Genomic DNA, 14910 nt, shown 5'->3' with positions numbered 1-14910 from the left:
GAGCAGTAGCCTTGAGCAAAAAGAGCTCAGAAATAGTACCCAGGCCCTGAGTTCAAGCACCACCACCACCACCACAACAACAACAACAACAACAAAAGCAAAAGCAAAAATCCTCACTCCTTTAAATGACCAATGAAACCATCGATGGAACAACACTTTATCTCTAGCCTATTTGTTGGAGTCTAGAATAGAAATGTAAACTGATGTTATTTTTGCCCCCAACACACAAGGAAGTTCTTTTCCTAGTGAGTGGCAACTCTCAAACAGACTCCAGCTTAATTTCACAGCTTCCCATTCCCTTGTGGTTACAAACATTTTTGTCAACCTCCTATCTGGTCCAAAAGTCACCTACTCTTTGGATTGTGGGAAGGAGGGTCATGAGGTCTGTTCTCTCCCACAGTCCCAACCTTAAGAGTTTCTGTGTATTAAAGAGAGAAACAGAGATGGGAGGGATTAAAAAGAGGTGGCTCCATGCTTAAAACTGGACAAGGTAGTGACCCTCTCTGCAGTTAGCTAAGATGGGATTTTAGCACATCATTTATGGGATCCATGATTATTGTCTAGATCTTCTTGTAAAGTCTGATAACCTGCTTCAGCTTGCCACTAGTAAGTGAGGTCAGCTGAATATCTTTGGTGTGGTACAGTTTTAATAAACCCGGTTTTCTAGGAATTCAATTATCCTAAGAATTGAGGCCAGACTGGGCCTTGTCTTGTTCAGAGCATTTTCCAAAGTGTTTTGCCAATTCCAAAAGACACATCATCATCTGCCCTGTGGTATCTGAATCTCCAAAACAACACAACTAGACCGTTTTACACTCACTGGTATGGAATTCAAGGGGACATGTCACATAGATGCTGAATTCACAGCAGAGTTGGGCCCCAGCATTTGCAGACTGGACCACACATACATTATTTCCTTTTAATTCCTCTCTATCTCAATCAAGACACTGTATTGATTTGTTCAATTATGGATAGAAGCAGGTAATGGGGTCAGTAAATTTCATTTCAGGATAGTAATGGTAGCACTGTGTTGTACCAAGTGGCCCTTGGGTCCATCATCTTTCCTATTCCCCTCTTACCCACCTTAAGACTTAAGTAAAACTTGACTGATCTCAGATCCAACATTGGCCTATAAAGGAAAATGTTCTTTCCATCTGAGTCTGAGTTTTATATCATCTAGGCCCCCCTCTGGACCATGCGAGGAATGGAAGCATCATCTAGAGAAAACTCCCACCCCTCAGAGAAGGAAAATTTCAGGACTAACTACCAACCAATCCATCATCATTCCCCCCCCCCCATTACCAATGGCTCTGGCCTCCAGGGCTACTGGAGGAGATATTCCTCCCAACACCAGCCTCAGAAGGTCTACACTTCAGGTTAGCTGAAACAGTGGCATTCCACTGTCTCTGGTGTCAAGCTTGAATTCTTAGAATTGAACTAGCATATCCATATATCCTAAAGAAAAAGATCAGACTTCAGAGAGATTCCCTTTGGCTCACTTTTGGGGACTAGATACACAACCTGGAAATATTTTTTAAATTATCATTATTATCCTTAAGTAGTTATACTAAAGGGTTTCAATTCAACATGATGTCCAATGCATATTGATCAATGTCACCTATTCCATCATTGTCCTCCATCTCTCCCACTCATACCTTCAAGCTACCTGGTTCCATTTTCACATATGTAAACTATTAATGACAACCTGGAAATCAGAACACAGCCAGCCATCAGCTCCTCCTCCTGCTGCCCCTCACCGTGGCTGTGGGCTTAAGAGATCCATGAGCCTCCTCACATGTATCCAGCCCACTTTAATTGATGGCAAAGCTTTTCCAATTAAAATCCTCATCCTGGCCTCAGCCTGCGTACGCATAACAACTGAGATCATAAATTGCAAATCGTTTTTAACGACCTGTTTAGAAAACGGAGCATGCTTTATCCACTTAGGACTTGTACCGTCTGGGTCTTAAGGAACACTGATGGGAACGCAGAGGATTTGAGGAGCAGCATGGGAGAGAGTCAGCTCCCAGCAGTCGATGATTGCAACTAAGTTCTCATTGGTGCATGACAGGAGATGTTCTCCCAGCGTGCATGCTATTCAGTGCCACAGAGTTGAGAGGAAGCTCGTGACTACATCACTTCACCAATGGCAAAGTTAATTTGCATCAATTATCCAAGAAAGAGCCACACTCTGGAAATCACCTCCACAATCCTCAACTGTAGAGCCTGCCAGGCACTGACTAGCTTTCCACTCTACGTTTGTCTCTCATGGTCTCTATGCAAGGATCTTCCTATCCCACATGCATTTGCTTGTTCGGGTGATGGCCAGTAGGCCCTGTCTGGCGTGGATTCCAGTTGTTCTCTTCCTACAGCCCTAGTTGATGTATGTGCCCCCAGGATCCCAGGGTATGGAGGAGAAAGTGAAAATCAAGGAAAATTCCATCTCCCAGGCCTGCAGCCCCATAAGGCAAAGAGCTGGGTTCCAAGAGCTCTATCCATCTTCCATCCATCCACTGTGTGCTAAGCTGTTTCTAGGGAATGAAGAGGTATGATCTGGTGACAGGAAGTCAGGTGCACAATGATGATACAATCGGTAAGAGCCACGGTGAAGTCTACATAGGGGTATGTAACAGAGAAGAGTTACTTGGGTATAGTCCTCAAAGAGGTTATAGGAAAAGGAAGAGTGCCAGTAGCCATGCAGTACAAATCACATAGCAGAACAAGCAGGGCATACTGCAGCATAGAGAATGAAAAACTCAGTGGGACTTGGGTCACCTGTGGAAGTGGAAGGAGAGAATGTGGAAGAGGATCTACTCCTCACACTCAGACACTGGGCTTGTCTTATTCCCACACCAGCTTTCATTCTAGCTTGAATTTAGAAGGTAAGCTGGTGTGGGAATAAGGTAGATAATTAGGAACAGGTAGATACCAACACTGGACCTTTCAAGATAAGCCAACATGTGTGGACTTTATTCTGAAAATGAGGAAGTGACAGGGAAATTTTTGCTCACGGTAGCAAGGAAGGGAGGGAGATCAGAAGGTATGTGTGTTTGAAAGACCCAGCTAGGACTCTGTGAAACTGAATTAAAGAGTTGCCATCCACAGGCTGGTAAGCTAGAGACAGAGGAGTCCATTTCCTTCCTGTGAAGTAGAATGTGTCTAAAAGGAAAATTCCAGAAAAATCCTACAGTTTCAAGATTCTTAGCCAGGACCTGTCTTGAGTTCCTCTCCAGAAGAGAGCTAAACTTCTGGAAGATTGTGGAGACAAAACAGAAGATTTTTCAAAAACAGCACAAAAGAGGGCAGTATTCATTACTTTTAATTAAAAGATTAATCCACTAACAACTCTCAAATGTAATTCTAAAATTAGTCATCAAGCAAGATATGGCCACCTTGACATTTCTGATAAAGCTGAAGTAACTGGTTTTGAGGAAGGAGAGGAGGAGGAGGATGGAGAGGAGGGGGAGGAAGAGGAGGAAGAAAAGAAAACTAGGAAGATGTAACCTGGGTCTTCATTATGACATTCTTTTTACTCTGATTATGAATGATCTTAGCCTTTTGTTGTGTGTTCTAAATAGAATACACAAAATGCCACCAAGAAAGAAAGAAAGAAAGAGAGGGAGGGAGGGAGGGAGGGAGGGAGGGAGGGAGGGAGGGAGGGAGGGAGGGAGGGAGGGAAAGAGAGAAAGAAAAAGAGAGAGAAAAGAAAGAAAGAAAGAAAGAAAGAAAGAAAGAAAGAAAGAAAGAAAGAAAGAAAGAAAGAAAGGAAGGAAGGAAGGAAGGAAGGAAGGAAGGAAGGAAGGAAGGAAGGAAGGAAATCAGGAAAGCAAGCAAGCAAGCAAGCTTGCTCTTAAAATAGCATCAACTACAAATGCAAAGCTTTACATCTTAAGCATCTCTGGGAGTTTCCTGAGTGATCATTATACACATATATATATATATATATATGTATATATATATATATATATATATATATATATATATAATTTTTTGTCAGACATAGGGCCTGAACTCAGGGCCTGGGCACTGTCCCTGAGTGCTTTTGCTTAAGGCTACTACCATTCTACTACTCTGAGCCACAGAATCACTTTCAGTTTTCTGGTGGTTAATTGTAGATAGAAGCCTCACAGACTTTCCTGCCCAGCCTGACTTGGAACCATGATCCTCAGATCTCACCCTCCTGAGTAACTAGGGTTGTAGGCGTGAGCCACCAGTGCCCAGCTTGATCATTTAAGTTCTTGGCTCTAAACACTGAATCTTCATCCCTCCTCTAGCAAGAGTATGGAGCATGAGGAGAAGGTGCTATAGCTCAAAGATGTTAAGCTGAGAGGTGCTGAAGATCACAGTGAAGTATGATTCTAGGACCACTGGTCTCCATTAGTTCTTACCATGGTAGGTGACTTTCTAGTTCTAGAGGCAGAAACATGAATCTTCCACACTCCAAAGTTATTCTCTAACACTCAATTTCACCTCTAACTATTAGTGACTCAATTCCTTTGGATTAACCACTACCCTCAGTAGAACTGGCACCATTTAGTTACAGTCTAGGCTGTTACTATGAGATATACTCCACTCCAAAGAGGGTCTGGCTTATGGAATATAACCTATTATCTCCCCTTAGGAGAGGGCTTGTGGACTTGAGAACTTGAAGAAGTGGAAACGAATACATAGACCCTCAAGCCATCAAATACACCCACTCAAGCTGAATAAATGTCTATTCTGTGTTCATACATGTACAAAGCAAGACACCCTCCCCCCCCCCATTTCCTTCTTATTCCTACCTACTTTTCTATCCCCAGGAGGCTTGTACGATGACAGTAAGTGCTCCAAACAGCCAGGGTTGTTCCTAGTGACAAGCGATAGCAAAAATCCCAGCACCTCGCTCTGGAAACATTCCTTGAAAAATAGGTCTTAGGATGAATGGATAATAAGTCTGTCCTCTCACTGATCTTTCTCTCTCAGGGGCATTGTTGCTCTTCCCCAGGGGGCTCAAGGTGAGGTCCCAGAGGAGGAGAGTTGAGCACAGTCTCCCTCGCTCTAACCTCCCTATTCCCCTCCCTTTTATTCCCTCCATTAATATTTCAAGGTCTTGTTTAAGATTCAAGTCTGTCCTCTGAAACCAGATGGCCAAGTAAAGAAGGTAAGAGATGGACCAACAGCTGGCTGAAGGACAAGATGAGTCTGTGGATATCCACACGGGGTGCTGAGATCTAGCCATCAACACCAACTTGGAGATGCCAAAAAACGCAGAGTTTCTGGGATGCACCTTATTCAATAAAGCAGAAGTTTCCTTACAGCATTTGGTTTAAGCATCAGGCAAACACAACACTGGCTTCAGGTTTGGAGTGGAATGTTAAATGTTTTCTGGCAGCCTCAGAGTGTGAATACCTACCCATGTTCTCAAGCTATGTAAGTTCAGACAAACTACTGCTGAAGAAATCATAAATAATACATTCTAACACAGGACTTCAATATTTTTGAAGGGTTTCATTTCTCCTCCCTTCCAACTTTGATATATGTACTTACTTAACAAGGGTCTGGGGAGGGTTAATTGAATTAATATATGTAAAGTGCTTTGAGTTTGAAGAGAATGCGCAATATAAATGGAAGTGTCACTAAAAAGGTTAATCTAATTTACATCTAACACTTTCAGTTCATGGTGTTAATGAACTATATCCTTTTAGAGAGTGATTAATTTATAGAAATGTGATTATTTTTCCTAATGCTCTATATGGGTCAGCTTCTCCTATTACTATATCTAACTTTATGGGGGAATTCAGCATTTTATAAATTAAAATAATAAATCAAATGCCCTGGTAATGGTTATATTTCATTAATTACCAGGAGACATGCATTAGATTAACATTTATCTGTTTTAATTAATTTGCTGCAATGCAGTTATCCATGCAAATTGGAAAATGACACATCAAGTTGACATAATATTAACAGTTTTGACTGGTTCTCCCTGAAAATTTATGAGTCTGCACTGGTTGTATTTATTACACAACTATGGCGACCACCCACTGTGGCACCAAGACGCCAGGCTATGCTTCAAAGCACAACGAAGGGAACTTCATGCTAACTAAATTCAGACTTTGGAAAATATAATCAACTAAGTCTGTAAGACAGTGTAAACAGCGAAATGTACAAGCATTGTTTGGGGAGTTGGAATCCCAAACATCTCAAAATGAATTTCTTAAATATGATCGCTTTATTTTCTCAGGCACTTTACCCTTTCTGATGGCGTTCAGAGCCCACTCACAGTTGGAGACTCAACACTTCTTGGATGGAGAAGGGCAGTGCACTGGGATCCTTCCTTCCTATGGAAGAGCTGACATCCAGAAGGGGCTAAGTGATGTGTCCTGAGCCTCACAGCTCATCAGTGGATCCAACTCACACAAATTGAAAAGAGTAGCCTTTCAAGGACATTCCTCAGTGATTTCCTAGTCAGAACATGATTGGAGGCTACATATTTTTTTTTTGCCATACTACAATAGATACCACAGAAATGCAAAAGGGCAGAAAACACAAAATTAGTAAGTTCTTTAAAAAAAAAATCAGTCACCCGCTCATGACAAATCAATGAAGTGTTTCCAATGGAACAAGTCAAACTAGTCAGTTAAGTCTCCAGAGCAGGATTGAGACTGGTGTTTATAGCTCAGGGCGGGAATTCCAAGGGCATCCAAGGCCCACCCGATTCCTTCACATATCTTGTTCTGAGGCTAATGTTCTCTTGACTCATCTGCAGAAACCTGAGTATCTGAAATCCCTTCAGAGCAAATCCTGCAGGTAGGTTTGGGGTGAAGAAGTCAAGTAACTAATGGGGAAAAGCTAGATGGACCGCTCCTTATCATAACCAAAGGCCAGAAGCAATCCTGACCAAGAGAATATAACCTGGATACAGCCCTACAAGGTTTGTGACCAGCATGGGTGGCATCGTCCTTGCATGGTCACCCTCTCAATTGCACTCTGTCCCTCAGAGTAATTTCAACAAGAGTATCTGATGGGGGGGAGCATCCAGTATCATCTGAAAACTCTCCGTATCTGCTATGCATCTAAGTTTCAGAATCTCTGGCACATTGATAGGAAAGTGGTGCCCAGATTCAAACTAGACTGTGGGTTCAAGTCTCATTCCCACTTGAGGGAACTCCAAGAATATTCAGCTACTCTCAAATTCCTGGGGCCATTCCTGCCCCTAGCAAAGGATGTTGAGCATGGAGTCCATGAAGAATGGGATTTCTTGTAGGCCTGGTACAACTAGAGTTTGTGCTTCTACCCTGGAAGCAGTGTGGCGGCCAGGGAGTGAGAAGATGAAAAGCTAGTGAGTTCCTTTGCAAGAGTTGTTAAGAGCAGGAGTGATGGGCACTAAGGTAGAGTAGATCTAATCTTTCCAGGTAAAATCAAGTGGATGACAGAGGAGTGATGGCTGTGGACAGATAACACATGCTGGAAAATTCCTTTTACCCAAATATGTGCAGCAGATTCCTGGTGGGAACAGAGCTTGGGTTGGGACACCTGGGGCATCCTAAGAGGGACGATGGGTGAGCTGTAGGTGAGCAGAATGAGCTTAAAGTGAGTAAGGACAAAGATGATCAGTCAGGGCTAGGGAGGTGAGCAGAGGGTATGGAGCTGTGGACCAGGAAGGACCTCAGAAGGTACAGGAGATATGCTGCCTCTTCCAAGAATGAGAAAACTGCTAGGCAGTTGAGAAAGGTAAGTGTTCAGTGGCCACTGCCCCAGAAGTCACCTGGTTTGCCACACTGCCTAACTTTGGATTGTAACCAACAACCAACTGCAAGCAGGCTGACCTGACCACCGCCCCCCCCACCATCTGATTCCTGGCTCATTCAGCATCTGCTTGCCAACCTGTCAGATGATTGTGTATGCAAAGTACACATAAACTACAGCCAGGATTTTCAAAAAAAAAGCCATCCTGACGAGCAGTCAGGGAGCAGTACCTCCTTCTTCTGCACTATCTCCAATCGGAGCAAGCCCTCCCTCATTCTCCAGGTGCCTAGCCATCCAATATGCCTGACGCATCTGTGGTGTCCCTTATTAACCTATCTGGTCCAAAAGCAGTCAGAAGAGGGCAATGTGTAACCCAAAGGAACAACTATGGGCACCAAGGCTGACCAAGTTGGGCAGCTCAAGACAGCTGCCTTCTCTGCTTGAAGCCAGGCACGACAGGAGGTTAAATGAAGGGTTTTGAGACAACTGGATTAGAAGAGACAGACAGACCATGCTTCTGAATTCAGAAGTGAGCCAGAGAGAGCATAGGTTCCAGAGAAAACTCTTGCAGAAATTTCAGAGCAAAACTCAAATGGTCTCAGACAGCAAGAGGAGCCTCTCCAGCCTTTCAGAGCCTTGCTCAAGCAGACATCAAATCACTCTGGTAAGTGAACCCGGGGGAAATTCAGTGTCTACCAAACTGTTCTGGGTTTTGAACTTCCATTTGGCCATCTGTTGTTAAGATTTCTTTGTAGAGTCCATTTTCTCCTTTGGGTTGGGCCTCAAGATACTACCATACTATAGTACTGCGTACTAGCGTATGCATTCAATAAGCTTTTCTGTTTTATTGGTTCTGGAGCCGGGATGCAGAAATAGATGAGATGCTGTTCCAGCTCCTTTGTCATGCCTACCTACGGTACCAGCCACAGGTGCTCTCATCACTCATATTTGCATGCCCTGTCCCTCTCCCACCTCCTCACCCACCCAACCCCTTCCATTTTTTCCAGAAAGCATGCCCAACTTCTCCTATTTTAGCCACTTCATTCCTTGCATGTAAGATTTTTCCAGGCCTGTGATTCCGGCTGCCCTTTTCCCATAAGCTACTGAGCTCTCAATAGTTCCTATCACATGTGGGCTGCTCTGTGTGTGGAATGACTTGTTTTGTCTCCTTGATCCTCTCAGAGAATGGCAGTGGATGAGAGTAGAGCCCAGAGAAAGTTGCAATGGGCCTAACTCTTCCCATCACTGCCCCCTCCTATATCTCCACCACAGCTCAATCTTCTGTCCTGCTCAGTACCAGTGTCATCAGCTCTGTGTTCTACACACACACACACACACACACACACACACACACACACACACACACACACACACACACACACACACACACACACACACACACACACACACACACACACACACACACACACACACACACACACACACACACACACACACACACACACACACACGCCCCTACCCCATCATAGCTCCCCATGGCCCAACCTCAAAGCTCATCTTTGCAAAGGAACCATTTCCACAGGGTCCAATTAGGGCTCAGCTCCCTGATGACAAGAACAGCACAAGTTATTTGTTTATCCTACTTTGGATTACCTCTTCTATGTCAATATGGTTGCCACAAATGCTATAAAGTTATGAGGGGAAAAGGACATTTCTCTGCTCTCTAGGACAGGTGGGAGGAGAGGGAAGAACTTCATGCTCCATCAGCTTTTCTTCTGAGGAGCAGAATCTTCAACCTCTCTGGGACTGGGACATGGAGACAGGCTTGTTTACTTATTCATGTAGGGCCCACTGCCGATCCTTATGCTGCGTTCCAGGCCACTTGAGATTAAAGTAGGATGCAAGGAGAAGGGATGCTGATTTCTACAGCATTTCTAGACCACTGAAAGATGTGTTCACAAACAACTTAAGCCAAACATGTACATGTGTGCATATATATGTGATATTTATACATATGTGCACAAAAAGATTGAAAGAGAGACAGAGAGAGAGAGAGAGAGAGAGAGAGAGAGAGAGAGAGAGAGAGAGAGAGAGAGAGAGAGAGACTGGAAGACTAGAATCTGAACACAGAGAATATACGAGCAAAGCAACGAGCAAAGGTGGGGAATTTCATTAAATCCAGACACAAGGACTAGGTGTTGAAATGATCAATTATAGCCATGAATAGTACCTTTTACACACATGGAATTAATCTAAAGGTTTTAAGTCAAGTAAGATAGATCTCTGTATTCCTATTTTCCAGATGTGGAAATTCAGACTCAAAAGGGTTATCTAACTCATCCAAACTCATCTATTAAGAAAGTGATAGGTCCAAGATTTGAACCCAGGGTTCTCTGGCAACAAGTTCTATTTCAAAACAAGAAAGGAGAAAAATCTGAAATTATGTTATAAAATGACAGTGTCCAGGATTACCCACAGGCATGTCCACTAAACCAGATTCAACTGATGGCTCATCTCGTAACTAGAGGCTAGGCCTTTAACAAACACAGTAGTGCAGGGTGTGGCCCCAGCTCTCAGCTTCCACAAACAATGCCAGAGTCAACACAGAAAACCCAGGCATGCTTGAAGAACAGGTGTCATCTGGCAGTGCCCAACTCAGGGAGAAAGGTTCCTAGGAAGGCCACATCTAAGTCTGACCAGATCCAGAGTGACAATGGGAATTAAAAAGGGGAAGATGATATTCTGGCCAGGAGAGTCTATGTAGGGAGTGATGGATCTCTGCCAGTCAGGGAAGCACAGGGGACTCAAGGGTGACTGAAGATCAGAGCACACAACTCTGAGGCCGTGGGAGGACTTTGGGGCTCTGTGTTTCATTTGAGGCAATAACTCTGTTCTATTTACCCAAGATAATCAGGGGCAGCCCATACCATCCTTCACCATCTTTCACCTCTGCAATGTGTGGTGTGTAAAACTCAAGGGCGTTTTCAGACTCTGTTGGACAGAGGAAGTGGTTGCCGCTATCAACAAGAGCACTGATTCCCAGAGATGAAAGCAAGCTCCACTTTCCTCTCCCCACTGGTGGGGCTCCAGGCTCCACTTTCCTCTCCCCACTGGTGGGGCTCCTGTGTACAATAGACTGAACTCTCTTCTTGCTCGTGCAGGACCAGAGAATGCCTGGGCAATTTGCAGATTAGCAGGTTAAATTACAAGCTGCTTTAGCTTCCTGGTAATCCACAGATCTACTTCCAAATCCTGAATGAAAAGGAGGATATCTGAAAGATAATCAAGGGGCACAGATATGGTGACCTTATCATCCTCACTAGACTGACAGCTGTTCTAGCTGAAGCTCTTGGCGAGTCATATACCCTCTCTCAGACACAGTTTCCCTCGTGTGTGGGTTGTAAGAGATAGCCAGGTAGTAGGATCAGCACAGGGCGGTGACACACTAAGACAGACACCTTATGTTGTAGTGATTACCACTGCCTGGAGTTTAGAACAAGAAAGAGCCAGTGCAGCCAGTCCTGGAAATGGTGGGAGCACCATTTCCAGGTGGGTGCCAGACTGAGCACAATCCTTCTGATGCTTATCTTCTAGACTGAAATTTGTCTGCTTCTGTTTGTTAAGACACTGCTCCAAAGACTTCCAGGTCCTAAGTACCTCTCCAGCTTTGCTCACATGTAACCTGAAATCCAAGACAGGCTTTTTTTCCCCTCTTTTAAACATCCAAGACAGAGAAGGTTGAAGAGAAGAGATTATCAGTGTCTGCCACTGCATTTTTTTTTTCTGAAATTGGGACTAACACCGGCATTGAAAGTACAGAGTTTCTGTGAAAAACCTCACACTGCCAGGTATTACCTACTGGATCCCCTAAAGCAAGAAGCTAGGAACAGAAAGACAGGATGAGCTGTGCACTTCTGATAGGACATCTTACATGAGCCAGAAGCTGAGAGCTCATGTTTGGTTCTAGACATTATCAGGAGGGCAGCTTTATATCACACTCCCAATTTTCCTCAACACACAGGCACACATGAAGGAGAAAGCTATTCTTGGGTTCAGACTTCTTCACATGACTTCCCATGTTCTCTCTCTTTAGTTTTTAAGAAAAGGGAAAAATAATGACAAGAAGCTTAAAAATGGCCAAGTCAAAAAGGCAGGATGCCTTAGACAGAAAGCATATGCTTTTATATCTTAAATGTTTGCCAGAAACCATGTGATTTGGAAACCTAAAAAAAGTGAATAGTAATAAAGTTGGTTCTGTAAGTACCAACTCAAGTGTCATAATAAATCTCTCTGTTGTGATCCAATATTACACATTTGTCTAAAAAAAAAAAAAAAGGCAGCAAATGTGCTCTTTGCCGCCCTCTTCTGGTTCCAAAGAAGAGACAGGGATTTACACTGAAACTAAACTTTCCAAAAGCCATTTTAAGCCATTTTAAAAGATAAATGAATGGCCAGGTTTTATCCAGGCAATGGGTATGTTCTAAGTAAAGAAGGATGTTGTTAGCTGAAAAGCACATAATTATTTATACAGAGCGAATTGTTGAAAACTTGAGATATCACCTCCTTTCATCTTTATCTCATCTGTCCATTCTGAGACTTCAACAATGTGATATCCACACCAGGTTCTCTTCCCAAATTTCTTCTTCCCAAGTCTTCACCTGACTTATGGGAGGGAGCTCTCTACCCCTCTTCTATACACATCTGCTTATCATGTGCCAAGGTAGGAAGGTAAGAAGGTAGGAAGGAAGGAAGGAAGGAAGGAAGGAAGGAAGGAAGGAAGGAAGGAAGGAAGGAAGGAAGGAAGGAAGGAAGGTAGGAAGGTAGGAAGGTAGGAGAGAAAGAGAAAAAAGAGAGAGAAGGAAGGAAGGAAAGAAAGCGAAAGAAAGAAAGAAAAAGGAAGGAAGGAAGGAAGGAAGGAAGGAAGGAAGGAAGGAAGGAAGGAAGGAAGGAAGGAAGGAAGGGTGCCAGCAGCTCATGCCTGATCATAGTGTGAAATCAGCCCAAACAGTTAATCTCCAGTTGAATAAAAAAGCTGAACGTGTAGGTGTGGCTCAAGTAGTAGAACACCAGCCTAGAGCAAAAAAGCTGAGGGATAGAGACAGCACGCAGGCCCTGAGTTCAAACCCCAGAACCTGCAAACATGCACACACACGAAATAGTTTGCTTGTTTCACATTTTGTGAAGTACATTAGAAAAGGAGGGGAAAAGATTTGGAAGTTAGCTGTTCTTCATTCAACGTTCTCATAAAAAAAAAAAAAAAAAAAAACAACGGCCTAGGACTGATCTCTTCTTAGCAGCAATTCCTTTACCATACCATGTTTAGGACACTGTCATAAGTTATTATCTTCGCCAAAAAACAATGCGCCTGCCAAGGATACAAAAGGAGGAGGAGAAATGCTAGAAAGGAATAGGATGCTTGCTTATAAACTCTTTCAAAGAACGGAAGAGAGGCAGAGGAGAGAGGATAGGAGAGAGGAGGAAGGGGGAGAAAGAAGGGGGGAGAGAGAGGAGCAGGGAGGGAGGAGGGAGAACTAAATCTCTAAAAAGGCAGCTCCCAAAGCCGGGGCGAAGTTGAAAGGCCGCGCTGGCCCATCTCCTCAGCTGGGAGTAATTCACCCTTGATGAACTAGCGTCCAAGCCAGCACCTGAGTCAACTTGCCTCTCACCTGCGCTGAACGCCCTCCCTCGTCCCGCGATCGCCCGGGACCGCAAGCTCGCTGACACCTGGCAGGTGTGACCGCAGCCCGCACGCGCCCTCCCCACCTCCTCCCCCCCCCCCCCGCCCGCCCCGCACCGACGATCAACAAGTTAGCCCCGGGAGCTCGGCGCGGGGCCTGGGTCTGCGGGCGTCCCCTGCTGGCACGTGACCCCCGCCCCGCCCCGCGCTCCCGGGCAGCTGTCAAAGTCGGGGACCCGCCAGACCGAGCCAGGCCGTCCCCGGGGGAGGGGAGCGGCCCCAAAGGGGGGGGGGAGGTCAAGATCTCACAACTGACCAGCCGGGAGCGCGTCCACGCCGGCGCTCGGACCCTCGAGGCCCAGAGCCGGGTCTGCCGGCCAAGGGGACCATCACGTCGTGCGCGCTGCCCCGGGACTCCGCACACTCCCCGGGGAGCCACGGCCACCGGGGGCGAGGGGTTCAATCCCTGGAACCTACTAGCTTGCTTCCACCCGTCCGTCCGTCCGTCCCCGGGGTTGGGCCCCAGCCCGGCCTCTGCCTCCCTTCTCTGGAGACCCGGCGGGGCTCCACACACCAGGGCAGGCGCAGACACCTGCTCGTCCGCCCCGCCAGCGCCCCCCACCCCCCGCGCAGACACCCCCAAAGTTGTCTGGACTCCCCAAGACCTCGTCCTTTCCCTGGGCCCCCGGGGCCCCGCCCAGTGGGGGGGGGCGCGGGCGCGGGCACCCTCCTCCCCGGAGCCCTCCCCAGGCCCCGCCGCACCCGCGCGCCGACTTCGGAGCCGGCGGGGCGCACGGAGGCCCCGGGAAGCTGCGGCAGGGGGAGGAAGGCGCGCCCGCCGGCCCCCGCCCGGCCCCGCCGCCGCCGCCGCCGCCGCCGCCGCCGCCCCGCGGACCTGCCGCGCCCGCCCGCCCTCTCCCCTCCGGGGGCGACGAGGAAACTTCCCCGGCACCCACCTTTCTCTGCGAGGAGGCGGCGCCGCCGGCTGCCCGCGCCGCCGCTCCCCGCGCCCAGCGCCAGCAGGAGCGGCACCCAGCACAGCCTCGCCCGCAGCATCCTCGCCCGCCGCCGCCGAGCCGCCCGTCGCCTCCTCCCGGCGCCGCCGCCGGGGTGCTGTTGCCCGCAGGGTGCGCTCGAGCCTCGGGCGCCGCCGCCACCGCCCTCCGCCGCGCCTGGCCCCGGTGCCCTCCGCTCCCGGCAGCCGCCGCCGCGCTCTGGCGCGGACCGCGAGCGGCTCCGGCGCTCACCCCGGGACGGCCCGTGACGTCACGGAGGGAGGGAGGCGGCTCATGCATATTCATGAGACGCGGACACCGGCGCCGCCGGGTGCAGCGCTCCCCCCCTCCCCCGCCTCGCGTCTCCGGCGCCCCAACTTTCCTCCTCCCCACCCCACCGCCCCCGAAACCCACGGTCCTCTGCAGTCGGAAGCCCACTCCCCCAAAGGACCCGCCGGGGTGCCCTGCGACCCCGCCCGCCCACCAGCTCCCCTAACGACTTGGTGCAAGACATGGGGAGGGGCTCCCCTAGAAAGTGATCACTTTGGG

At 47.2% G+C, this 14910-nt stretch overlaps 1 protein-coding gene across 3 annotated transcripts in view; it reads right to left on the bottom strand.

Annotated features, from left to right (window-relative positions):
- Nucleotides 1-14538, bottom strand: part of Clstn2 (calsyntenin 2) — a 355004-nt gene extending 340466 nt beyond the window's left edge. For 2 of the 3 annotated variants that reach the window (XM_070005520.1, XM_070005521.1), the window contains exon 1: nt 14323-14525. In XM_070005520.1, the coding sequence (XP_069861621.1) occupies nt 14323-14422 (100 nt within the window). In that variant the 5' untranslated portion in view covers nt 14423-14525. Of the gene's footprint in view, nt 1-14322 lie in introns of all 3 variants that reach the window. The other variant, XM_070005522.1, reaches the window with a different exon arrangement.
- Between the last annotated feature and the right edge of the window lie 372 nt (nt 14539-14910).

Source organism: Dipodomys merriami, unplaced genomic scaffold (genome assembly GCF_024711535.1).
Source record: "Dipodomys merriami isolate MVZ:Mamm:240054 unplaced genomic scaffold, mDipMer1.0.p SCAF_68, whole genome shotgun sequence".
NCBI lineage: Eukaryota > Metazoa > Chordata > Mammalia > Rodentia > Heteromyidae > Dipodomys > Dipodomys merriami.
Note: the sequence above shows the minus strand (reverse complement) of the source record. Positions and strands in the feature narration are given on the sequence as shown.